Below are 27,382 nucleotides of genomic sequence, written 5' to 3' on the forward strand. Positions count from 1 at the left end.
CGCGGTGCCGCCCCGCAGCGCCCGCCCCCCCCGTGGATCCTCCCACTGGCTGCGGCGCTGAGCCGGGCACCGGGGGGGCAGCACCGGGAGCGTCTCCTCGTCTTCACACCGGCTGCAGCGTGAGTGCTGCAGGCTGAGAAGCGCCCGCAGGAGGCTATGGGCACGCACCAAGACCGCAGCCCGTGCCTGTAAGCAGCAGGGCACGGGCAGAGCCTTGCCCTGAGGCGCAGAGAAAATGCCGTCCAGAAACCCTCGCAGAGCACGCAGGGGGGCCGGGACATGGGGCGGCTGCCGGGCAGGGCTGCTCCTGCCAGAGGCTCGCTGAAGGCTGGGTGCGCCGGGCCTGCCAGCTCAGATGTTAAAATATAACAAAGGATAACTGAGAACACAGAAATCATTGTTTATTATTCTCCACGTAGCCGTATCTCTGCCCCTTTCCTGACGGTCTGTTAGGAACTCTGCTTCTACACCCATGTCACAAGGAAAAAAAAAAAATAATAATAATAAATAAATAAAACACGAGCAGGCAATTAGGCGCACGTTTAATTAGTCACCAATTACACACGGAAACCGCAGAAGGCTGAGGCGAAGCCGGGACAAACGCCGCTCACCCCTTACCTAGCGGGGCAGCTCCGGCAGGCAGGGACCGGGACCGGGCACAAACCACCACAAACACCACCACCACCACCTCAGGGCCCTGGCGGGGGACCGAGGGGCAGCTCCCAGCCCTTCCCTTCCCTTCCCGGGCCGTGCCGAGCCGTGCCGGCCATGCCCGCCCGGCGGCGCATGCGGGGCGGGGAGGCGGGCGCCGTCCCGAGATGGCGGCGGCGCGGCGGGTGCCGGCGGGGAGGTTCCTGCTGCTGCTGGCGCAGGAGCACCTGGAGTTCCGCCTGCCGGTGAGCGCCTCGCGGCCGGGGACGGGACAGGACGGGACGGGAGGGGGGTGCTGCCCTCGGGGGCTCCCCCCGGGGGCAGCCGGGGACGGCCCGGGGGCAGGCGGCGTGTCCCAGCCCCAGCCCCGGCCCCTTCCTCTTCCTCCAGGGCCTGGAGGGGGAGGCTGGGACGCTGGGGGGAGAGGGAGCGCTGCAGGCGCCTCGCTGCCCTGCCTCTGGAACGGCTGTGCCCGGCGCGCTGCCCAGCGCCTCTGCATCGAGCCCCGGCACCGCCTGCCTGCAGCGCGGCAGCCCCGGCACATGCAGAGTCTGCCCTCGCAGGCCGTGCTTTCTGCGCCTTGCAGCTTGCCTTCAGGCACTGAAAAATGAGTGCAAGAATGGAAAACGCTGGGATTTCCGTACTGAAGTCTTGCCTTTGATCCTACTGTACCCTACGATGTACGGCTTTTCATAACCTGTCAGTAACTCGAGTTGTGACGATCAACTACTTTTACAGCAGAAGGGTCTATGTTTTCATCTCATAATTACTACATACAAGCTGAATTTAACTCTAAACCTCTGCCCTAGCCACGCAGTTGCGTTAAGAGTTTTTCATTGTTGCTTCTCACAATAAATCCTTAGTAAATGCCATTCTTTCCTCTATTGTAAGTTTTTGTTTGTAATCCCTGTGGAGGTCACAGTCTGCATTAAAACTTATAATACGCTGTTCTGTCTCTGATACATACATATATATATATAAGTTTAACGCATTGGTGAATGCTCACAAAGCCTGACCTTTTTATTTTCCCTTTAGGAAATAACATCGTTGCTCTCGCTCTATGGTGGACAATTTAGCAATCAACAGGAAATTTGTGTAAATGTAAGTGAGGACCAAATATTTTCCTTGAGTGCATGTATGATATACAAATATGTCCTTTACGATATTTTTATTTAAAGCGTGTAACTGAATACATTTTGAAGTTTCTTAGGAAAATAAGTTGTCTTCCAAAAATGAGCAATTCTCAATTTCAGCTCAGATTTTGGGTTTAGGAAAAGATGCACAAAAAGCACATCAGGATGTCTTCATTTAGCTATATAGAAAGAAATTGTGCCATCTACTGGGAGGCTTGTTTCCTTTCAGAACAGCTGAACCATGAAAACATTTTAGTAGGCTGTGTGAATTTAGTGTTTACCTCTAATTTGATGAGACACTATATCCAAAAAAGTGAAGCTGGCAAGCTGTATAATTCTGGTCTCAATGCTTAGTCAGAAAACATCACTAGCCTTTTGTTACTAGTTTTGTATAAGTAGGTGTTATGATTCCTTAGCGGATGAATAATCTAGAGAATTATAAACAAACAAATAATATTTTATCAAATCAAAGATAGGGCAGGAAAATGGAATTTGTAGTAAAGGTTCTTGGCTGTTCAACCAAGAATTAATTTTACCTTAAATTAAATGTTTTATCTTCACGTTTTCTGTACTGTTAACATGTTTTTTTCTTCAGCATGCATGTTCTGTTTTGATACAACAGAATTGTGTAATTGTGTAATACGCGTAACATCCTCCAGGTAGACATTCGCATCACTCATCTTCTTTCTATTTCAGTCTCCGTTTTGGATTCTCAATATTCCTTCAGAAGAGATGGCAAGGGGAATAATGAAACGGACAGTATGTGCAAAGTAAGAGGTGAAAAATCTTCAAAATGATAAAGTAGGCTGTAAAAAGCTTTCACTATAAGAAGGAAAATATTAATTTTGAATAGAGTCTTAAGATTTATGGAGTCCTAAGTCACTGCTTACCCCTAGAAATGAGGAAGTATTGTTGGACCCTATAGGACTGATTACATATCATGCCTGTCCTTCTTACTTAATTTACAGTCAGCACCAGGTCTTGAAGCACTGTTTTTCACTGTAGAGCCAGTGCTCATCTTGTAGTGTCAGTGACTTCCCAGTTGACTTGAGTACTGTTTAGGTAGTGGCTCATTTTAAAACACACATAGAATTAAAATATAAGAACAATGAAAGGTAAAAACTGAAAATCAAGTTTAGAAGGGAATGATACGAGAAGATACATATTCCTTGTCATATGTGACGTGAATTAAAGCACAACAGAACAGCCTACAGGTGTTCTATATGGCATGCTCTTTCAAACAATACATACAACTCTCATATAGAAAGCATGACTTGCCCACTGTTTTTTCCTGCCCTTTTATCTCCTATGGGGAGTTACGTTAGCATAAGATTGCTGGAGCATCTCAATTGCACTGCTAATGAAAATTAAAAGCTCTGAAGCATATACTTACCTAAATAAACTCTCAGCAGAATTTTTTTTTTTTTTTTTGTTAGATAATTAAGTGTAAAGGTAAGAAGTGAGTCTGAATTGCTTCTCCAACAGCAAAATAAAACTCAAAGACGAGTATTTGGTTGTCCCTAGTACAGCCTATGTTATTAGCTTTTCCATAGGTCCATCTATAAATACAGATTAAATCCTTAAAGTAAATAGAAACAGATGCTTTAAGAAGAAATGACACACCGTTAAAATTTACTCTTTTTTCAGGGTAAATGCAGGTTAGACGTGTAGCCCTAAATATTTTTCAGGAAAGGAATACTGCAACTAAATGGCCTACCACTGACCTTTGTCACTTAGTAAAGTGTAGTTCTCTTACATTTGTGTGAGTGAGCTAAACCTTTGAACTCTGGCAAGTTTTTCCTTAGGGAGTCAACTACCATCCTTGTAAAAGTACTGCATGCCACTGCTGATCTTTAAAGATTGTCTTTGTGTATGGTGTGTTACAAATACGCATAGGAATGTCTAACAATGTGCAGTACCACAAGGGTTCCTGTTGTAGGATTTTTTTCTTTGATATGGCTAGGGCACTTTTGGGATATCTAAATGCTGGAGGGAAGGTCTGTGATGTGGTGTGTGGTGGTGTGCCTTCTGCACACACACTGCAGGAGCATCAGTTCTGTCATCTTCCAAGGCAATGCTCTCATTGAAGCCAGCAATATGGAAACAACAACAAAAGTGTGGGAAACAGTGTAGTGCTTAAAAATCTTAAAATGTCAAACATCTTAGCCAAATCTTCAAATGGGATAGAACCACTGATTATATCTCCGGCTACGTAAGACAGAAAAAACAAAAAAGCGTCTTTGATACATCAGTTTAAGATAAAAGAAAAAGTATTTCCCTGTTCAGAACAAAACTTAAATGTGTGCTAAGACATAAACAACATCCTCCTATACCCTATGAAGCCTAAGCATGTTGGCCAAGAAGGATTGGTGAGAAGGAGTGTCTGTAAGGCATTTCCCTCTTCCCTTCACCTTCGCCATTTCTATCTTACTGCGCTCTAAAAATATTGGTATTTTCAGGTCTATATTTGAACTGTGGGGTCATGGCAGATCTGCAGAGGAGCTCTACGCGTCTTTGAAGAACTACCCAGTGGACAGGATGGTATGCATGTGAAGAATTTAAAACTGTTTTCTTCATCACAGTAGTTAACACTGCAGCTGTACTAATGAGAATCTTTGCCATTTTTTCAGCTTCCGTATCTACAGCCTGACTCTACATACAAAATACGTATTCATACTTTTAATAAAACACTGACCCAAGCACAGAAAATAAAAAAGATAGATGTAAGTAGATGTTTAAGATACCATCAACATTTATTTTTATCTATTTACGTTGTTCTTATTCAATGCTATCAGTGTTTTCTAAGATATGTTGAATTTGGGGTTTCCTGAATATCTTAAAACAGTTTACAGCTTATGTCTTGTCAACTGTAAATGAGATCTTTCTGTCTGACTTAATGTACCCCGTGAATTCCTGCCTCTGTGGTTTTCTTTTCCTAAGCAGATCGCGTAAGGCATATACAAAGATAAACAACGATCACAGTGCTGATTTCGTAGATGCAGAACTTTAGGCTTATGGCCTAGAACTATAAGTTTCATATAGAGTAGATGTCATTTTAAGAAAATGTCTTATCTCCATATTAGACATCAATTGTTGGAGTATGTGGAACAGCCAGTCCACTGACTTTAGTTGCAAGCTGTGGATTGTTTGCCAATTTTCTGTTCTGTCCTTATGTTTCTGTCTGTGCTTGTGTTCTCCTGCTAATTATATCACTATTTTAATTAAGATTTTTTTCTAAGTTACTGCTTTTGCTTATTTAATTATGCTCTATTTTTAGTCGCTGTTGATTCTGTAGATTTTTAGGGGGGTTAGGTTTTCTTTTCTGGGGGGGGGGACACGTATTTTAAAAACTTGACCTAGAATGTGTAGACTGTTTTTCTTTTTTGTGTAGGCTCTTGAATTTCTGCCATTCAATGGAAAAGTAAATTTAAAGAATCCAGAACATGTATTCTGGATTTTGGAAGATTATGGAATGGACCCTAATAATGTTCCAGAAGAGCCCTTTGATCTGTATTTTGGTAGATGGGTGCGTAAGTACCGTTGCTTCAGTTTTTGAGCTTGTATATTCAGAACTGTTCTTCAATTTAAAATGTAAAAGTTGTCTTGAGCTTTAATGGAAGCATACAGTATAACTATGACTGAATATATCACTGCATAAAACAGTGATACAAGTCTTGAAAATCCGTACTGTGACTAAGAAAAAGCAGTTTACCTTAGCAATTTAAAAACAGGTGGAAAAAAACTGGTGTTAAACAGCACCAATGTCTGCACAGCTGTGGTATTATAAATCCAGGTGAAGCTAAAAGCACCAGCAGCTTGTTTCAAACATGAAGAAACATTTACAGGAACAATAGATGGTTTGCTACCATGGTGACTTGCATCAGCCCTGCTGGAGCATTCTGCACGTGCTTCAGGCGTCCTGATGAGCACCTCAGTAGAAAGGTATGGACTGAGCCTTTGACTCAGTAGTTATCCTGTAGCTGTGAGTTATCATGGACTGAGACTTTGGACCACAGTGGGTCCAGCCCACAAATGGATGTGTGAGTGAGAGGACACTGACAGTGCTGTGCTGCTCACACACAGTAAGGGTCATTTTCAAAAACTGTCCAGAGCTTGTCATCTGAGGTACTTATTGCAAATGTTCTCATCTGTTGGGTGTATGCACTCCAAACCTGCTGCATGATTGGGATATATTGAGGAAATTGGATCTGGTCTTTTATATCTTGTGAGGGAAAAGTGGGTCCCCAGAGGACGTCTTACAGAATGACACCAGTGACTGATTGAAAACTGTGTTCTGGAATGCCCTGGGTCAAGAGCAGTTTAGAAGGGAGGAGAATCCCTGTTGAGAATGCACAGCTGTGGTCAGGGGTTTTATAACGATAACTACCTGGGAAGTTAGAGGCCTGCATTACCTGTTAGTGCCTCTGAATACTCTCCATGCCTGTGATTAACTTGATAACAGCCTGTGTTGTGGCAATACTGCAAAATGGTGCAGCTGTTGTCCCACCTCTGCTGGCTTCCTGAAGTGTTCAAAGACAGGGAAAACAACCTGGAAAGCATAGACAAATGTGTTTTATTTACCCAGTAAAACTGGTGGTGGTCAGAGTCAGAGAATTGTGTTGGAAGAGCTTTTGGACATGCTTAATTCTGGACTTTTCTGGTCATCTTCAGTATATTTTGGAAGTCTGATGGAAAAAAAAGCATTTGGGCCTTGTCTGCTTTACCAGTAAATTTTAATTTGTCAGTGCTATCCTAAATTTAGATTTTGAGCATGACAGAAAAGCTGGTGAAGATCAAACTTCTGTGTGACCTTAACCTGTGCACATGCACTTGTTTACATGTACTTTATTTATTAATGTTTTGAAGTTCTTCTGACTCTAAATTGCCAGGAATTGTTATTCTGACACCTAGAATAATAGCAAAGTTGCTCTAATATTTATTTATTTATTTAGAACAATTTTCACTACAAATTGTTCGTATATTTTTGATCTCTCTCTTGAAGTATTTATCTATGTATTGCATAGATATTGCACCTGTTGCTTAGAAAGAAGTCTTTCATACCTGCAGAAGGCAAAATGATGCATTATGGAATGATGAGTTTGCTGTTTGTTGGATAGTGTCACTTAAACAAGTCTGTCACTCTGCTTATCTCTTGTATCTAAGACCTGACAGTGATTTCAAATCTTTCAACAGATTGCAGATGGCCAAAGAGAACTCATTGAGTCCTACAGTGTAAAAAAGAGACACTTTATTGGAAATACCAGCATGGATGCCTGCCTGTCTTTCATTATGGCAAATCATGGAAGAGTGAAACCCAACGATATTGTATATGACCCCTTTGTTGGAACAGGTATATTCCTTTCTACTGGAGGGAAAAACTGGGGGATTGTGTTACTGTGGTGTTACGCCACCCTTCTGCCTGATACAGTGGCTTCAGGTGCTGAACTGACATTTGAGATTGTACCAAAAGCAAAATGGGGATCATAAAATGATTCTTGAAAGGGATTTTAGGGGAAGGAGACCAATTTCAGAAGATGCAAACAGACTTCTCAGAACTGTAAAATAATCTTATATAGTTTTATTTATTTATATGTAGCATGGTTTAAACACCAGTTCACGTGTATTGCGGACCACTTAGGATCCAAAGTCACTAAGAACTGAAATTTGGTTGCAACATTCCCTGCAGCAACTTTCAGAATGTTGTATGGAGTAGCATCTCTGGAGGTGGCTCTTTTGAGAAGTGTTGAGGGCACTTTTGACCCTGTAACACACTGTAGCAATTATTAGGTTATAGCATTCAACAGTGATGGGCTCCTTGTGCTGTTGCATCCTTAGGACAGCGCAGTTCACAGTATGTATTCACTCCAGTTACGGTTTGTCTTAGTTAAACCAGGAGGGGGAGCTTTTATTCCACATATTAATCTGCATGCAATAGAAGTACCTTGTACCTGAGGGAAACTCAACTTTTTTGTAGTTGAAAAAGAAGATCCATGGTGTCAGGTTGTAGCATTTAATCATACAAGAGTATATTGCATTAAGCCACCTTTAGCCTTTATTAGTTTATTGAAAAGAAAAGCAAAGGCTTTATTGCTGACCTGGATTTCGCTGAAGTTTGACCATGTGTTAAGAGCACGTGAGCCACATGAAATTAAAAATCCTTATTAGGAGGGTGAAGAGAATTCACTACAGAAATTATTACAAAGATGCTAGGGAGAGTGAAGGCAACACTACAGCAATCAGTAGCAGGACGAATTTTTATTAGCATGTGGATTCTCTGTAACACAGAAAATACATCAGGAATATCGTATTTTCAGAAACACAGGACTTCAGTAAACCATGTTTCTGTTTTCAATATTTGTATTCATATACGACCTGATTTTTTGCATGCATAATAATCTCTTAATGACATTTACTAATCCTCCTTGTGTTTGGGGAGTAACCTTTGAAAGGGTGATAAAATTCCTCTAGTTCATCTGTAAGCAGTTATGCTTTGGTGTTAGTAGTTTTGTTTCTTTATCTGCTAAACCTACAGTACAAAAAGTTCTCTGAAAGCAATTATTTTCTTGGGAGTGAAAATGAAGAAAAAAATGAAGGGTTAAAGACAGAATGAGGAAAAATTGCATAGAGATGGTGAAGCTATGGAAATTAATGATGAATGTTAAGACTTAAGTGATTCAGTTCAAAAGTATAACGTACACAAAATTCTCCCCAAACTGCCCAGTGATTTGAATTAAAAATTTTATGGCTTTATTGCACTAAACATCTGTAATGTGCAGACTTGAGATTAACGGTACACAGGGGCATGAGAGATGCTGGGTAAGGCAGTCAGAAAACTGCATTTATAACCGAACAGTGTCTTTTCTTTTGCACCTACTCTTGGTGAATAGCACCCAGGAATTTTTAATAGTTTAATGAGGTCCTTTATAGGATTTTCAACGTTGTCAGGTGCAGTAGTGAGCTATCACGTACTTTTGGAAGGTAGTTTAGAGTTGAGAGTAAAGCAGTAAATTTGAGCGTGTGAATTTGGAAAGAATGTACCTTTGGTACTTGAGGAGTACTTTGAGGAAAACATAGTTCAGATTTCTTCACTGATGCAGCTTGAATACCTGGATTGATTTTTTTTTTTTTTTTTTTTTTTTTAATTTAATGCTCTATTTACTAGGCTAGAACAGCCTTGCAAAATGGTGCTTGCTTTCTGGAAGCAATCTGTTTTTGCTACGTGAGCCAAACAAGCCTTCCAGATCAGTGTAGTAGTGGACAAGGGGAATTTGTCCTTGGAATGAAAAGTGCTTTTGACTAGGCTGATTTAAGACCCACCGGAGATTTCTGGAGGAAGAAATCAAGTCTTTTAGCTGAATATTTTGTATTGTCCTGTTTGACAATTTGTTCTTGATACTCCAGTAAGCCTATTGCTTGTACTTCAGGAAGATGTTTGTCCCTACTTTCCCTTTGGCAATTCATGATGCTGTATAATTGCAAGTAACACAATTTTGTTCCTTGACATCGTGGAGGACAGTGATACGACTAGACCCTCATCTGTGCTCAAGAGTTAGGAAAAACAGACACTATCCAATAGAAAGGCATGAAGTGCTGTGCCATTGTCATTTGGTTAATAGCTGTCAGTGGACCCAATGATTATCTGATTAACCCTTAACATACATCTGTTTAATTTAGGGTAGGTCAAAGGGATGGCCCAGTTAGGATATTTAAGTATCTATGTAGGTTTCTGTGAACAAAATTGAACTAGTATCAGCTGAGATTTAAAAGCTCTAAGTTCATGCTTTCCTATCTTATTTTTTTATGTGATTAAAAATACTCTTAGACGGGCAAAGTACTTTCTTACTTTTTTTTATAGGACTGGGTGGTATGCCATACTTGGGGTCAGGGATAGCTAAGTTTGTCTTGACCCTCTGGAGGTACCGCCCATCTGTTCTGAGGGATTACAGCCGAGAAGGGAAATGGGTGACTCCTATGGGGTGAGTAACCTTGCTTTTCCCTGATCCATTTCACAAGGAAAAAAAAAAAAAGATATATATTTTTTTTTCTCCCTCACCTTCAATTTTGGTAGTTTATTAGCATACAGTGCAGGAATTTTCTAGTGCCCCATGTAGGACCTTTAGCCTGTACATGCAGAATGTGTTGCAGATTTGCTGGTGCTGAGTGGTTGGTGTGGGGCAATGCAGCTGCCTGAGATGCTCCTTTTCAGGCTGCCAGTGAATGCAAGAATTGGCATCATCCACGCAGGCAGCTTGTGTGCTCCTGGTGCTGGTGAGCTCTTGTCTTGCAGCAGTTGTCCCCCTCATTTTAGTGGGATTGCTTCTACCTATAAGCAGTTGGCATCAGTAATGTGGGGTTCACAGCCAAGTTCTTGGTTACGGTACAGTTTTAAACTGTTCTGTTAGCTGTATACTCTCTGATGAACAGCACAATTCATTGATAGTCTTCTGCCATCCATCATTTTTTCATTTGGAAGTTGTTAAAGACTTAGTGGAGGTGCTCTTTTTTTGTGGGCTATTCTGCTGTTGCCCAGTTTCAAGGGAAAATCACACATGCTTTTTTTTTTTTTTTTTAGCAGTTTTTTAATTAGAAATGCAGATCGCAGTAGTAAATAACAAAAATAGTAAATAAATTTAGTTTTATTGCTGGATTAGTAAACTAACAAATGTGTTGACAAAATAGCAGCATACACAAAAGAAGACATCTGTATATAGCTCTCAACTAGCAAAACAATTAAGGAAACTTCTTTGATACTGACATTTATAATGGGGATATTTATATTTGTGAGGTTCTTGACCGTTGCTTCCTAATAAGGGACTGAATGCCCAACAAGTTTAATTTTTGACATAGTTAAGGAGACTAACTTTGAGAATAGGCACTATAAAATTGCCTTTTTTTTTTTTTTTCCGGTAATTTCTTAGATTGTTTGCCAGAAGTGCTTACTAAAGAATTAACAGTTCTGATTCTTGTAATGCTCAGAGGTTCTAATTGCTTTAAATACAGAAAACTACAAACAAACTCCTCAGAAAGTCTCCAGAGATGAGTGGCATAGGAAGTTCACGTATAAGAGAGAAGGGATTTAGTATTAACATCTCTGATTATAATTGTGTAGAGATTTTAACTGTTTTATAGTTGTATTTTATTTTTTTTTTTATTGGGTTTAGCTTTGAGTCTAGTGTTCTGCTTCTGTAAACTCCTGACACTCCTGAGGAAAAAATCCTAACACAGATGACGTTCATAACAACAATTTAAACCTTTCCCCTTTTTTGCCCTTTGTAGGTGGCCTCCTTATCTCCTCGGCACACTTTGGAGCATATGTATGTGGTACTGATATAGACTACAACACAATCCATGGATTAGGTATGTTACATGTTTCTAAGCCATTGAAATCTTACTCTTTGGAATTTACAAATTCTGTTGATAGAAGGTAGTGCATTTTAAAGCAATGTTAATTTTCACAGAATTAATTAGTTCATGTGTAATTTCATTGATTGATTTATGCGTGTCTTAGCTGAGTTATTCTTTTAATTTTTAAGCATTAAATATTTAAGAAAAGGAACAATGAAAACCAAAACATAATTCAAAATAGTAATGTCAATAGCTATGTGCTTTCTGATTCTGTGCTGTAGGAACATTTTTATATAACCAAACCCAGCAAGCCTAGTCCCTTTCTTACTTCTCTGAAAAACTGCTGTGCAAATTAGAACAGATTTTCTGCATAGGATTATGACTGATGGATAGTGCTTCTCCAAAGTTAACATCTAATAAACTAACGTTTTAAAAAAATGTGTTCTGTATATATATATGTTCCCTATACAGATGGTACAGTGGGACTATTTTTCATCTGTTTTCATTATGTATTGTTAGTTACAAAGCTTATTTTATCACAAATACTTCTGTTGGTGAGTAGAATAAGGCAGGAGATAAACTATTGTTTTGTGTGACATTTATATGAAAGGTTTTGCTGTTGAGGATGCATTTTTTTCCTTTCTCTCTCAGGCAAGGCAAGCAGAAAGAACCAGAAGTGGAGAGGGCCAGATGAAAATATCAGAGCTAATCTCCGACAGTATGGTTTAGAGAAGTATTACCTTGATGCCCTAGTTTCTGATTCTTCACGACCAGTATGGCGAAAAGGGATGCTGTTTGATGCAATCATCACAGATCGTAAGTTTGTTAACACTTTCTGTTGCCCAATTACAATGACTAAAATATTATTGCCTAGGTATATGCATATGTATATTGATTTAATGTCTCAATGAGTGCTCAGATCTGCAGTTTCCATATTACAAAAAATGACCTTTGAGTTCAACACTGTGGAAACTGGATCTGCATTATGACATCTCTGCGTTTATTTTAAGGATAGTTATAAATGTGTAACAAAGCTGGAGATAATGCTGCCTTCCATGGAGACAACATTATGACTGACAGTGAAAATCAATATGGCTGAAAATTATCCTTTGAAGGTGTCTCATTCAGTAAAGGTATAATGTTACTGATGCGTGGAGCCTTCTTACCAGAATGGTCTGTGTTGCTTTTAGGACTTGATCTGCAGCACACTGGAGTCTGATGGACTCTGAAGACTTATGTTAAGTACTTATTGGAGTGCTTCCAAAGAGAGAGTTTAATGCATTTATGATACACTTAACTGTTGGAAGCACCAAGAGTTTGAAAGGATCCTCTGCTCTTCTAGAAACCTGTGTGCTTAACACCATTTGTCTTGCCTGAGAGGAGTAGAGGCTAAAGAAATAAACAGAAGACTTTGATACAGTAATTCCTGATGTCTAGTACTGGCTCATACTATGATACATTCATATTAGTTAAGAACAGGGAGGGTGCCTTTTCTCTGTGAGGTGCTCCTTGATTTGTATTTGGCCTGTTTGAAAATAAGACAATGCAGTACATTACTTAGAACTGAGTTTAAAAGTTGTGTTGAAACTTCTGTATTTACAACGTGGTGACGTTAGTGCTTCCATGCTGAAATACTGACATGAGTCTTACAAAAACAAATGTGTTGAACGTGAAATAAGCATGTTATGCTATTATATGTTTCTGCAAATTTCTAAGAAAAGTGAACTCTGACTGCTCTATCTGTATAAGAATTACCATTTGCAGAATGTGCTGGCAAGAAATTCCAATTATACAATGCCATTTTGGAAAAAAAATTTTCGAGAGGCAGGAGACCTTTTCTCCATTAACACTAGTGACAGGACCCGCGGGAACGGGGTTAAGCTGAGGCAGGGGAAATTTAGGCTGGACGTCAGGAGGGGGTTCTTCACAGAGAGGGTGGTTGCACACTGGAACAGGCTCCCCAGGGAAGTGGTCACTGCACCGAGCCTGGCTGAATTTAAGAAGAGATTGGACTGTGCACTTAGTCACATGGTCTGAACTTTTGGGTAGACCTGTGCGGTGTCAAGAGTTGGACTTGATGATCCTTAAGGGTCCCTTCCAACTCAGGATATTCTATGATTCTATGATTCTATGAAAAGATCAGCTAAGTGCTATAGCAGAGGTGTTTGTTTCTATCAAACAAGAGGATGGGATTATTTGTCACGTGTTGAAAATGTAAGGCTTATTTTTTTATGAACAAATCTGTTAACAAAACAGAAAAGCATTTTCTGTATTGTAGCAAACATCTAGTATGCTAGAAGCCTCTTACAGCTGAAAGGCTTTCTTTGAAACAGTTAGCAATTATTTGGATCTTATTCTTACCAAGTTTCTTTGTAATTTTTTTCTCAAAACTTTGTATAAGCCATAGATTATGCACTGTTTTATATGTATAACATAATTGTATAATGTTATGTGCTCAAAGAGTGAACTTCTCACCTCTGCACTATGCTTTTGCTTTGTATAGCACCATACGGTATCAGAGAAGCTACTCGCAGAACAGGTTCACCGAAGGAATCAGTTAAGTCAGCTGAAGGAAGGTAAGCAAGCTGTTTTGTCTGCCGTAGAATATAAATGTTTTAATGGGAAGCCAGTTACAGTTTTAGAATCTTTATTTTTTCTTGGTTGACTGTCAGCTCTTTAAAAAAGTTAATAATTAAAGAAGAAAAGACCCTTTTGTTCTGTTTGCAAAACCAATGTGTCACTTCCTGAAATCCTTTTGGTTTTTCTCTATCTGCTTATAACTTGCATGTGTCCGGATTTCAAATCCTTCATCTCACCTCTGTGAATCAGCAGTACCTTGTTTCCTATTCTCAATGTTCTATTCAAGCCCTGCAAGTTGCAGAGTAAGTTTAAAATGGAGTACCTCTGTTTCAGCTTAACTTTCCCTCTTGGTTTTCCACTGCTTCTTTCTCTTCACAGATAACACACGGCTTTTGCACTTGCATGGCCTTCCTTGTCTTCTGTCTTTTACTATAAGTTGCCCTTAGGGAAGATGCTGTGCAAAACAATTACATCCAACATGCTTGTGTTTCGGTGACTTTCAGAAGTACTAAAGATGAATGTAAATAGCCAGTAAGGGAATTTGGGAAGTCTTATTCCTCAAAGTAGAAGTTGCACGTCTGAATTTACCTAGGCAGTTTTGCAAATATCAAGTAGTGCTACTCTTATAGTGAAAAAATGCAAGGTTTACTTGTGCTTTTATGTTTACACTTCTGATTTTTTTGTTTAGCACAGAAAATCCCGTCTTCATTTCATCCAGCTACCATCTGAGCGACATCTTTTTTGACCTTTTGAAGTTTGCGGCAGAATATCTGGTGATGGGAGGAAGATTAGTTTACTGGCTGCCGATATACAGGCCTGAGTATGTATCCTTGATTTCTGGTATGTAGCATGTCAGAATGAACGCAAAATTCTAACTGTGATTGTTTGGGCACAATACAGCTGGAACTTCCATAGCGCTAGCACTGAAAAGTAATGCTCAGGCGTCGTATTGTTAGAACTTTGTATGAGGGCAAGTGGATTCCAAAATAAGGTTTTTGAATGGAGATGATTCCAACTTACCAAAAAGAAAAAAGCTGTCACGCCTCCTTGTAAATGCATGTCTAATGGCTTGAGATTTAAGCTTAGAAAATTAGGCTTTTAAGGTGCAGATAGATTCCTAAGGTAGTAGTAGAAAGGCAAAACACTAATACGTGTTTGTATTAGAGTAGTTGGTAGATGTGTATGACAGGGTCCGGTAAGTGAACGTTCTTGGATGTTTGGGGTTTGGCACCACTAATTTAGCTTTCTTCTGGGAAATGGAAAGTCAAGTGGCCGAGAGATGGCAGTGAGAGGCAAGAAGTACGCTTCTTGCAGTACAGAGAAGCAGCCCTGTTAAGGACGAGAGAGGCCAGCAGAGACTGCAGGATGCTGTCTGCTCAGGAGTGCAGCTTTGGATTGAGTTTAAAAGAAAAGACATCTGCTTGTATACCTGAGTTAAGCATCTCTTAGGTAAGGTTTTGGGCTTTTTTTGCTGTTGTTGTTTTTCCTGAAAACTGTTCTATAGTAAAGTGGGGAGATGATGTACAGTAACTGTTTCTGAGCATCTCCCAGATGTAGGTGTGTACTGAATGCAGCTTCTACACTGTCATATGTTCCTATGTATGGCCAAGCTATACCAATAAATGAAGTGGGTGTTGTCCCTAACTTCACCATGCAAAAAAGCCATGTAACAGTCCTCTGTGTAATTATCACATGCCGTTTTGAAAATTTGGAAAATGAAAAAAGCCAATTCTATTACATCAGATTTCTGTGTGCTCTTTAGTAACAGAAGAGTGTGCTTAATAGCTTGTGGGGTTTTTGTTTGTTTTTTAATGCTATGATTGATATTTTAGGCCCTTTTTTATACTACTGTTCACAGGCAAAGCAAAGAATGCCATTAACAGTATTATACTCCTTGCTCAAAATGTCTTTCTATACACACTTTTAACCCTGATAGAATTCACAAGTACACAGGGTCTTAGATTTCCATGTCAATGAACTCTTTTTGGAATTACTGTGTTTTTTCTGTTTTAACAGAGCTTTTTGTCTAGTCTTTGAACATTGGTAAAAGCATGCATCCTCTGTACAGCAGAATACAGTGTTTAGATAACTATGAGCTACACATTCTCGTTCTACTTCAGCTCCTGTTTTGGGACGTTGGCTCTCAAACTCTAGTTGTATTGCCTCTTAAACAGTACATTTGTACAGATGAGTATGAGTTGACTTCATGCAATGAAGTTTGAAATATGGAAGTTAGTGTATCAGCACAGTATCATCTCTTTGTTGTAATTTCAGTTGTAAAGATGAACACAAGAGAAGTTTTTTTTTGTTAAAAAAACAGGAGTGTAGAGGAAAGATAAGCTGCTGGCTACTAATTTATTGTGCTATCAACTATGCTTAGGCAACACCTGCCATCAGGTTCATGTGGTATTTGAGATCCTTGTGTATTACCTTAAATTAAAAGCAGAACTAAATTAAAATGGGTTTCTGTTAAAAGCACTGCTACTGTATTACTCTTTTGATAATGTTCTGAGTTTTACCTGAGTGCAGAAAGATACATATGCATTAATGCTAACAGACAAGGTTTTTTAACAAGCCGATAATGATCTCTTACTCTGCAAGATAGCATCTCACTCCAAAGTTTAATCTTTCAATCTGACATTGAAATCATTATTGAGTCTGAATTCTTTTAATTCCTCTGCAGCCAGGCTTTATTATGGATATGAAGAGAAACTTTTAGGATACTGTGGCGGAGTGCCTACCTTTGTAAGAGTGACAGGCAGGTTGGTGGTAGTGGATGCATCAAAAGTCTTGTGTAGTAGAAAAAACAACTGAGAATTCATTTGATTCTCCCTTGTCAAAAGCATGTTCTGACTTCACCTAGCAGGTTATGCCTTGATTTTGGACACAAGAAGGGACTGAAAGCTTGTTTGGCTATCTGGAAATTTTGGAATGATGCAGAGATGCGGTACTGTTAGTTTTTTTTTTTTTTTTTTTTAATGTATGTACAAGTCTGCATTTGGTATTGTCTTACTAATTTAACAGCTCGCTATTGTCTTTAAATTAAGAAATGTCAAGATTTCCCTCAGCTCTTCGAGGGATGCTTTTATCAGCTTGTGCTTTGTGAATTTGCAAGGCTGCTCAAGCTTCAGAACTAATGTTTTTATTCTCTTAAGTGAAAAGTTCGTGGCAGGATTTTGTGAAGAATGACTTTTTTTTTCTTCTTTTCTACAAATACTTTGTCAACAACTGAGCATCTGAAATTAGTGTTAAGTAATTGTAATACTAGAGCTTGCATGAAACTTATTCTACCAAATGCTGGGTTAGCATGGTTGTCCAATGAGTTCTTCTTTTTCCACCAGCTACTGTTAGTGAACACAAAACTATGGTCCAGAGAAGTTCCTATCACCGTCCTGTCTTGTCAGTAGGGCTAGATAAATGGAATTTGATTTTTATACTGCTTTTTTTTTTGTTGTTCTTTGGCATGGTCTTTTCAATGCATCTCTGGTTTGTGTGTCTTAATAGGCTTTCAGGTCTGTCAGTTTGGGACTTGCCTGCTGTCATGCACAAGCCTATGCCATACATACAGGACAACCCATTTTTAGTTGTGTTGGATTTGACTTCTCTTTCACCTATAACAATACATCTACTTGGTAAAGTGCAGAAAATCCACTTCTTTAGAAGAAAAATACTAAGCTCCTCTATTGTATCTTTTAAGTTCCAGGGACTGGTTCCAAAATTGTTCAGTTCTGATTTTTAATGTCTTACTTCTGTTGACCCCCAACCACAGGGGAATCATGAGAGCAAGCATTTTATATAAATCCTAGTCACTGACAATACCCCATATACCATTTTCTGTATTATGTTACAGTAACTGTTATAGGAGAGCTTATTACAAAAATGAGGACTACATGGCTGATTTATACTCCAGTATATCGGAATCATGTCACATCTCATTTTATATTATTAAGCTAGGTTAATGCTCCAGTCTCATGCAAAGCTCTTAAATTTTAAATTCCTCTTTTCAGCATTTGGAGAAATAGGAGGAGGGAAATTCCCTTTTTCCACGGGGAAATAGTATGCTTATGAGATGGAAGGCATGTAAAACACCTACTTGGCTCTATAGACGAGGTTTTATTGTAAGCCGTGTTGCTACCATCTGATGTTAAAAGCTAGTTGATTTTTCTCCATTTAGAAAAATCTTCCATCATTTGACAAGACAACTACAATGTGATACATCTGCAGCATCTTCTTCTGAACTCCAGGAATATCATTGCTATAGGAGCTAGTTTAGTATCAGTCGGAATTCAAGTGTAATGGTCTCCTTTTGGGGAGCTAGAGTTAAGTCTCTTGTTGCTGTATCTTTATTTATGTTGACTGTGGAATACTTTTTTTTTTTTTTTTTTAATCACAGCTCCTGATTGGATAGGTTATTACTTCTGATTGGGCAAGATGTTTTCCCTTTGAAATGATATAGGCATGCGTACATTAACGTAGTACAAATACATGTATAAAATATGGGTGCGGACCTCTTTACGGTAACATTTCCATTTCTTCTACACATTTAATGTCACAAGATGGTTGGAATGTATCATTGGGAGAACTCTGAGCACCAATACCTGAGCTTCTGGTAACTTAATTTAAAATTCATAGCAACTTTCTAGTGTGAGCCATTTTGTGAAAATCTGTATGAATTTTGTTTCAGATGCAAGCGTTGCAGTTCATGAGCTTACAACTCTGAATGTTTATTTCTTCCAGATATACAGAAGAGATCATTCCCCGCCACCCATGCCTGAAACTTATTAGCAACTGCGAGCAGATGCTTTCCAGCCACACGTCAAGGCGCCTGATAACCATGGAAAAGGTGAAAGAATTCAAGGTAAGCTTGAATTCTTGATTAGATTGTGTAAAGTGGTAGTTGTTACATTCAGGTTTGTGCTGTTCAGCATTTGATCTTCATTTCTCTCATGCTTGAGTTTTTTATGAGAGCTTTTGTAAAATTGTCACACATTTCTTCAAAGTAAATTGAGTAGCGATTTAAGGGACTCTACTGGTTTTGTTGTTTTCCTTGTTCTCCTCAGCTTCTGATAAACTTTTTGTCCCGAGCAAGCCCCTTAATAGCATGAAACTGTGCTTGCTTGTGGAAATTGCATACTCTTTTCTTAGAAAACTGAACTCTGTGAATCAGATCCACATAGAAGTTCAGATGCCTAAATTCCCATTGATCCCAAAGTGTAATTTGGTGCCCAAGTACATACTAAATGCCAGATACTTTGTGTATCTGCCAGTACTAGTAAACAATACTCAATTTTTAGAGTGATCTTTAAACCCACAAGGGACTAAACAATATAGCTTTTGGAAATAATATTGTGTCCGTTACATAATTACAATGAAGCAAGGATTTATTTATTTTTTTGCTTAAATTTATTCTTGAGGGGGGACACACTAAGTTCCTTTCCTGAGTCACTGAGACTGGCAAATAATACATTCAGGTCTCCTTTCTGTTCTTGCTGCTTCTCTTACCTGCAAAGACTGTTTAAAAAGATGCTAAACCAGTGTGAAGCAAACTCTTAATGAAAACACAAGCAAGAGGTGAGCAAGTGTCTTAGGTATATTCCTTTTCAGCTGGAAGAGATATTTAAAATGACAGGAGATGCTGCCAGACTGCTGTGTCTGCATGGTGCTTACAGAAATAACAAAGCAGGATTTCAGCGCTGCATTCATAATGCTAATGATGACTGAAATTTTCAATGATGACTGAATTTTTGTAAAACACTGTATGTGGAGTTCAGAGCCAGAGCTGCCAACTTTGTCAGTAGCAAACCACAAGGGTAAATTTTGACACTTCTTGGCATGCATGTCTCAGGGTGTCCACAGAGGTTTTCTGCAGAATTTTTTTTTATATGCCAGCTGGTATGCGGCTGCCAGTGCTGTAGGATAAGATGTCCTAATTTTGAAAATATGTTCACCCTCCTACGAATAGACTTTCATCATTTGTTATTCTTGTTTTGTGCATCACGTATTCTTCAGGACGTGCTTTGACAGGTTCACGTCTGGAAGCACTTAGCTTTGAGCACCTGATGCTACTTGGCAGGCTTACTGCCTAGGTAAAACTGTGCAGGTGCTTCTGTTGTGGACTCCAGATGTCTTCTTAGGTAACTTAAAGATGCTAAGCCCTGTGTATTGTTTGTAATAACGCAAAAACTTGTACAAATAACAGTACACAGATTGACACCTTAACTAGTACCTCCTTGATTTGGGGTCTTGTTTGGCATCTAACTACTGAAGATCTTCCCACCCCAGTTCTACCAGACACAGTTCATATTCTCTTGGCAATCTGGGACATGTTTTTTCCTGTCCTAATGTCTCAAAAATCCTTTTGAGTTGGATGCTTATGACTCACCAGATAGGATCAGTATTTGGAGCTTTGGCAGTTTTTCTTTTTCCCCATATAAAAGTGAGTTATTCTGAATATACAGGCATTTACATCTCCAGACAGTTCCCGTTTTCTTTAATAAACTGGTTTGTAATGGGAACTTACACATTGCTTTAGTTCAGCTTAGTGGAGTACTCGCAAGTGACTAAGAAATTCTACGTATTATGTAGTGCTGCTATGCAGTCCATCAGTTTTCCCAGTATTTGCCACCAATAGTGAATTGCAAATTTCACAGCAAATTCAATTCCATTATTAACACTCTAACTTCTTAACTGAAGACAAATTTGATCAGTTACAGAGCTGGAGAAACAAGGAACGAGTGGAATGGGAGAGGAGCAAAATGGAAGCGGTATGAGATAAGACCTCACTAGCCTGATCTGCCACTTTTTTTTTATAAATATAAGTGGCCTTTCTGCTCGTATTAAACAGACATGGATCACCTAAATATCTTTCTAAACCTGAAATAAAGCTTCCTAATTGGTACTACAGTGGCCAGGACTGTGAGTCAAACCTTATCAAACTATCGAGAGAGGTTTTTCGGAGCAGTAAAAACATAAATTCCACTCTCCAAAGACTGAACCATTCACATATAAGAACTGAAATACAGTGGTAGTGGAAGAACGAGAACCTGTTGTGTTGGCTGAGTAGATTTGTGTTGTAATGTCTGTTGACTCTAATCTTCTAGGAGTCCAGTCTTCTGCTTTAGGTCAGAGGGGGTTTGAACTAATTCTTCCACACTGAGTCAAGTGAAAATATATCTTCTGCTGTCCTGGTTTATTTTTCAAAAACCTTTAAAAATATATGCATATAAGACTGAAAGATCTTCATGTCTACTATCTATATTTGAATTGTTTCTCTTTTTTTTTTTTTTTTTTTTTTTTAAATTTAAAAGTCAAGTAACTGGTAAATAGTTAATCAGTAGGAAAATTGGAATACAACAACTTACAACTTAAGAACAAGCATTATTATCACAAGAGTTCTTGGGAGTCTGTATCTGGTGATCAACCAACTATCTCAGAAGGGGATGGATTTATGAATGGTGTTTAACTGTAGGGTGGCTTGGTGTTCCCCTTCTTTGCTACAGTGTGTCTAGCTTTCTGTCTTCAGAGGCTTGTTGATTTCCCTATGTTTGTTTCAGCCATTGCAGAATTGTTTGTGTTTGTTTCATTCCTTGGCTGGCTGTCTTAAAGAAATAGACCACATCTATTTGGCTAGTAAACGCTACTTAGTTTTAATGTTTCTCATTAGTACTTCTTAAATATATACATCGATATTATATATAGATATATATGTGTATATGTATAAAAGGAGAGATCTGCAGTTGTCAAGGGTTAAGAGAGACACCTAGAAATTACAGGGAGAGATGAAACAGAAAACTTGACTTAAGAATGACCTCTGAGCGTATGACTACCCATGAAAAGGCCCTGGAGCATTGGGTGTGCAAATCCACAACACTGAATGTGTCCAGCATTTCCATGTCATGGGGTCACTCCAGAGTCTTTACTAGCATAGAACTTTTCCTTCTGAATTTAGCTGTGTCCCTGGATATGACCCTGCATCTGTGATTTGGGAACTGCTCGGTGCTGTTTATAGCTGTATAACATTAGTGTAAGTGGTTTCTGTAGCTACCGTTCAGCACCAGATGTAGAGTGGTAGGAAGCTGTGATAAGGCTAGGAAGATCTTTTAAACAAAAAGTGAATGTGGGTTATTACCCCAAGGCTGAAATGAGATGTGCCAGATTCATAAAAATCTGTAAACTTGCACATAGTGTCTGCAAAAACATAAAGACACAGCTTTCTTGTTACCTTCAAGCCCCCTCCTCTTTCTTCCACCTCTCATTATTTATCAGGGACATGATACCTTTATTTTTTGTTGTTGTCTTTAGAACAATTCAGTGTTAAGTTAAAAACACAAATTAGCAAAAGCAGTTCGGTAGCATCTACTTTGCAAGAGCTTTGTTGGTTTTCAGTTGTCACAGAAGTCATCGTAAAACATTTGAGAGCAGAAGTTTTATGTGATAACTGCTGTTTGCAATTAGTCTGCTGTTTTGAGAACTTGAATAATTCAAAGTGAGAACCAAGGAGGATTTAAAAAGAATGAGCAGTGGCTAATCAACATCTTCAGTCCTACAAATAAAAGAAGAAGGCTTTGTCTTGGTGGTAGGACCAGTAGACTGGGGAAGGAGCTGGCTTACTGCCAAGTGGGCTGATCATTGCTGATCAATCTTGGCACGTGGCCTAAGGAAATGCTTTCTCGGGAAGTCTCAGTAGGCCGTGCCAAATAACCAATTACAGACTCTATGCCTTGAAAACTATGCATACTTTTTTTTTTTCTTTTTTTTTTTTTTTTTTTCCTCCAAAACAAATGTGGCAAAAGCTATTCATCCCTGGGTGCAGCGTTGTATCACAAGTAGTACTCCTGATTCTTCCAGTGTGTCATGTTAAGAGGAGGAGAGGAACTATGTGTGTTAAAACACAATGGTTCAACTCTATTCCCCAAATTTAAACTTTAACATAAAAGGGGGGATTGGAGATGGGGGCGAGTGAAAGGAGAAACATGTATGCTAACTGGGCTGGACTGTTAATGCATTCCAGGGAGAGCTGACAGATCAATGACTGAAACAATTCCCAGGATTTGGTCCAGTGCTTTCTTCATTACTGTGTCCCATCCACCCTCTGTAAGATCTTCTCTAACTGCATAGCATTCCTGCCAGAACTTCAGGGTGCGTGTTCGACTGGTTTGTACTACTCAAACTAGAGCTCACCTGAGGATGTTTGGCTGGTTTCCTTACTGAAATGAACTGGTGCTCGATGCCTAGGTGAATTCCAATCCAGATAGTCAGAATGCTTTTCTGAAGATGATTTTGATGTGTTTTTATCTTTGTGGAGCTAAATGCAGACTTTTCCTAGTGCTCAGGAAAACTATACCTGTTTGGCTCCCTGTGTAGATAGAAAATACCCTAATTTAGAATTTATTCAGAAATCCTTAATCTCTGAAATCTATGACATTCTTTTAGTTTGTTCAGCTCTCATATTCCCTGTAAAACTATTTTGATTAGTAAATGTCAACAGTGAGTGGCATCTGCAGATAATTTAGGGTTTCTTATTTTCTTTTCGTTTTTTAAGTCATTCCCAATCCGTTCTTTTTCTTTAAAGCCATTAACATCTTTACTGGGCAGTCGTGTCTGTGTAGGGAAGAGATAGGGAGTGGAAGCTCTTAAGCTGGAGTTATGATGTGGGCCAGGAGCTTTCTTAGTAAGCTGTTCCAAGAAACCAGTGCCTGACTGCAGGTCTCCTCCCATCTAGCAAGCAAAGATTTGCGTAGCTTTTGATGAAGCCTGGATTTACAAAATGGATTGTGCTTTGGTGTGAAGCACCAAGCCTGTTTCCATCTGATGAATGCGGATGCTCCTTTTGAAGTTTCTTCTCTGAGATATATCTTCTCTTTGTCCTCGCCAGCTTGGGGGTAGAGGGAGTGAGTTCATTTCTTCCTCCTTCCCTTCAGCCTGAATTAGCAATTTGTTACTTAAGAAATCAAGATGAATGGAGTACAGGTGTGTGACCTTTTAGAGGTTATAGGGATTCATTTTTATGTCAAAAATACTGTTGACCCATATATCATTATCTTTCAGGGTCGAATATCCCATCCATTTTTTAAAATAATTTCCTAAAATAAGTGAATTAAGTAAAATCATCATTAAAACACTTCCCAGAGTCATGAAAATATGTTACACGCTGTGGTCAAAGAGGGTTTACTGGCCTGTAAATTCAGGTGAAAAACAAGTGCTCCTTTCCTCAGCATGGTACTGTATGGGAGACCTGGACAAGTGGCTATGGGCTGACTGTAAAATGAAAGTGTCTTAAGTCCTCCTTTTTTCCTGTCTCCCAGTAGTAATTTTTTTTTTTTTCATGGCCATGTTAAAAGGCGTTGATTATGACCCTGAGGACGGTCTTAGAAATGCCTGTCTCTCACAGATGACCACAAGACAATAGTACAGTGTCTGGAGTGGCTTTACTGAGGTCATTTTTCTCCTGCTATTTTTCAACATCGCAATATTTTAAAAGAACTAACTGGATGCTGATGGTAGATGTGCTTTAAGTGTTAGATATGCACATATATGCATATGAACATTTAAGAAGTTAATTTAAACCAGTGGCATTCCACTGGTATCTGCTAGGATAGCAGCTGGGAATTGCTTCGTAGGAGTAGCTCATTGTGTCCAGAAGAGGGCACTTGTACATGCCACAAATGTCTTGTAGTGTTGAAAAACCTTTGTCTTGCAGCTTCAGAATGCATATTAGGATATTCAAAGCAAGATGTGGCATTGATCCTGCTAGGTGAAAGCCCAGAAGGGCCACAAAATAGCTGAAGAGGGGAATGTCTACTAGAATTTAGTTCATTTAGTGTTGGTAGCATTTGGTAACATATGAAAATACTGACTTCAATCTACTGCCATCTTACTAAGGCATTCTAGAGTAATTTTATTTTCAAATGTGAACAAATAACCTGAACTGTATACTGAAGTAATGAACCAATCTGTATGCTGAAGAATTGCTTAAAAAATTTACAGTAAACTGTGAGGATGCATTAAGAAGAAACATTTAGTAGAAGAGAAGTTTAGTTCTGTTGTGTGCTTGTTTTTATTTTCTCTTTGCACGCTTCAGTTGTGCGTGTGAGGCTGTTTAGCTCAGTTTCATCTTGGCATTGTGATAAACTGCCATCAACCATAAGTGTTAAACTGTTTTGCAAGTTGCCATCGTTTTTTAGCGCTCAGAAAAAAAGTTGGTGTATTGTTTATTTTAGAGTATTGATACAATCAGTTGACAAGTATCTTAATTGAGTAAAGCCACAGTACGTGATGAACTAAACATTTATATGTAGTGGCCCATATAATGGGCCAATTTTCTAAACTATTTTCTTGGCTAATGTCATGTGTAGGGATTTACTATGTCAATTTTAATTTTCAGAAGTACATGAATTCTGCACAAGAAAAAAAATCCTTTGATAGCACTTCAGTTTCTGCATGAATTCGCTTTAATCATTCGTATTCCCCTTCTGTTTCTATCTGCTTTCCGCAAAATGAGTGATTGAATTCTCCAGGTGGTATTTCTTCTGGAAACTCATCTTTATATTTCCATTTATAAAAAAGTGTGTGTGGCATAGTACTCTGCTCTCATTCATTCATGCGAGGGTTGAGTTCTGGTGATGTTAGCTGAGATACTTCCAGTGATTCCGCACAGTTCAAGCTTCGAATGTCTGGTATTGACAACTTGCCTCAGTTTGCTATACAGAATACAATAATGAAAACTTAAATGAGTGCATTTAAAAACAAACAAACAAAAAAAACAAACACACCACAAAACAAAAACTTGTTTGCTTACAGCTTGTTTTTGATCAATGCCAATGTTAAATGTAGGATGTGTGTGTTCTCGTTAATCTGAACGAAAACTTTAGCGTTGTATTTTTTTTTGCGTTGTTTTACGATTTAAATGGTTGCCATTACATTTTAAATAATACTTTACTCTTGCTTGTAATCATCTGAAAAAGTCTGAAGGAAAAACAATGGCAATGCACACTGAACAGACTGCCATAAAACCTAACACTTGCATTTTGATGCCATGCAGGATCAAGATCAGAATTCTTACTTGGATGATCAATACATGCCGTACAGGGGACACAATTCTTTTCGTGAGAAGTATTTCAGCGGAGTGACAAAGAGAATTGCCAAGGAAGAAAAAGACAACCAGAAGTAAAATACAATATAAACAGATTAAAAAATGAGGAAAGAATGAAGATTGTGTTTCTTTGTAAGGACATCTGGATATGAACATTCATTTGGATGCTTCAGAAAAATAAATACTGCTTTTAATTTTAAAGCAAGATGAAGCCCACAACACAGGTTGAGAGCAGTTCTTTTTAATTAGCTTTGTTTATAGCAGATTTTATTGTACAAGTTTTTTTTGAGTCTTATTTAATTTATATTTGTACTTTCAAGTTATAATGATGATTGACTAAAACCATTATTATTGTTCTTTCACCATTAACGTTTACAAAAAGTAGTAGTATTATTTGGCTTCTTAAACTGTGAACATCTGGCTCTTTTAGGAACACGTGGTGGTGATCAAGGATTGCTTATTGTGAAGATCATTTTTTTCTAAATGATATACAAACAGTAAAACAGAAAAGTTTTTAGTGAGTTTTTATTTTTAATTGTTGTATGCAGTGACTGTTCATATGTACTCTGATTTGTTCTGGCTGAGGCCAGCAGTGTTTAAAAAAAAGAAAAAACAACACAATCCACAAAGAAACAGATGTGTGTGCATGTGCACGCGCGTGTGCACACACAGGCACACAAGCCTCTGTGACCTGACAAACTCTGGAGAGCCTATTAAACCCTGTGAAGCCTGTCCACATCTGAAGCTCATCTGTACCTTGGATTTGCTCTTGCATTCCTAAACCTTGACTCTTGGTCAAGCCAACTGTCTGCAATTTTTGGTTCAGAAACTGATAGTTAAAGCAGTAACAACAACAGCATAAAATCAGTAATGGTTCCCTAATGGTATTAAGCCTAATCAAATCTTTGAAATTGAAGATGTATTTGTTAAAGGGAAAACTTTGCTGAATCTGTACCATGTCCATCATGAAAATACCTCATTTGAAAACCACTAAGCACATTAATTCAGGATGTTAATGGTTCTTCTCCTTTTGGTGGTCAAATATGGCCAGATACTCTTCAGCAGGGCGTTGGTGAATGTATCTGCTAGCTCCAGCCAGGGAAAGCCTCACTTCTTAATTTGCTGCAAGCTACTGACTGTGGTCACATTGCGATCTTTGTAGATTTTTAAGAGTTTCTCCAAAAAACCAGTCATACCTAGGCAAGTATGAATCGTTGTGTATCTGGTTGAGCTCATTAATTCAATTTGCTCTTCTCTGTGTTGTGGTCCTCAGCTGCAACAGGGAGAGCTCAAATATTCGATGACAACTTTGTCTGACCTTCTGGATCTAATCTGTGGTGTCTTAGGTAGTTCTGAAACAGTGATTTATTTTCTCTGTTTCCATTATAAATCACTTCGTTTTGAGACTCTTAATGTCAGCCATCTAAGAGTTGTTCTGGGCTAAAATTGGAGCAAGATCAAAGCTCAGAAAATTTTTCAAAAGCAGAATTTGAATTGATCGTTTTCAAATATTACATCAAAAAATAACTGCTTCTGAAAACCTGTCTTCATATAACTTCTGACTTCAATTTTAGCATTACAA

General features: G+C 38.8%; 1 protein-coding gene across 1 annotated transcript; it reads left to right on the top strand.

Moving 5' to 3' along the window:
• Positions 1 to 810: 810 nt before the first annotated feature.
• TRMT11 (tRNA methyltransferase 11 homolog) lies at positions 811 to 26,532 on the top strand. The gene is made up of 13 exons (XM_084283608.1): positions 811 to 896; positions 1,687 to 1,752; positions 2,481 to 2,554; positions 4,244 to 4,325; positions 4,415 to 4,507; positions 5,176 to 5,310; positions 6,978 to 7,134; positions 11,061 to 11,141; positions 11,781 to 11,945; positions 13,633 to 13,705; positions 14,398 to 14,529; positions 18,447 to 18,567; positions 25,750 to 26,532. The coding sequence occupies exons 1-13, from the start codon at positions 819 to 821 to the stop codon at positions 25,876 to 25,878; spliced, it is 1,386 nt and encodes a 461-aa protein (XP_084139734.1). The 5' UTR covers positions 811 to 818; the 3' UTR covers positions 25,879 to 26,532.
• Positions 26,533 to 27,382: the final 850 nt, after the last annotated feature.

This window comes from Netta rufina, assembly GCF_964035555.1.
Source record: "Netta rufina genome assembly, chromosome: 3".
Taxonomy (NCBI): domain Eukaryota; kingdom Metazoa; phylum Chordata; class Aves; order Anseriformes; family Anatidae; genus Netta; species Netta rufina.

Excerpts from the sequence above, each read along its gene's own strand:
- TRMT11 (XM_084283608.1), top strand. The coding sequence starts at position 819 with ATGGCGGCGGCGCGGCGGGTGCCGGCGGGGAGGTTCCTGCTGCTGCTG. Across the intron at positions 2,555-4,243 it reads AAACGGACAGTATGTGCAAA|GTCTATATTTGAACTGTGGG; the intron begins GTAAGAGGTGAA and ends TGGTATTTTCAG. Across the intron at positions 11,142-11,780 it reads CAACACAATCCATGGATTAG|GCAAGGCAAGCAGAAAGAAC; the intron begins GTATGTTACATG and ends TTTCTCTCTCAG.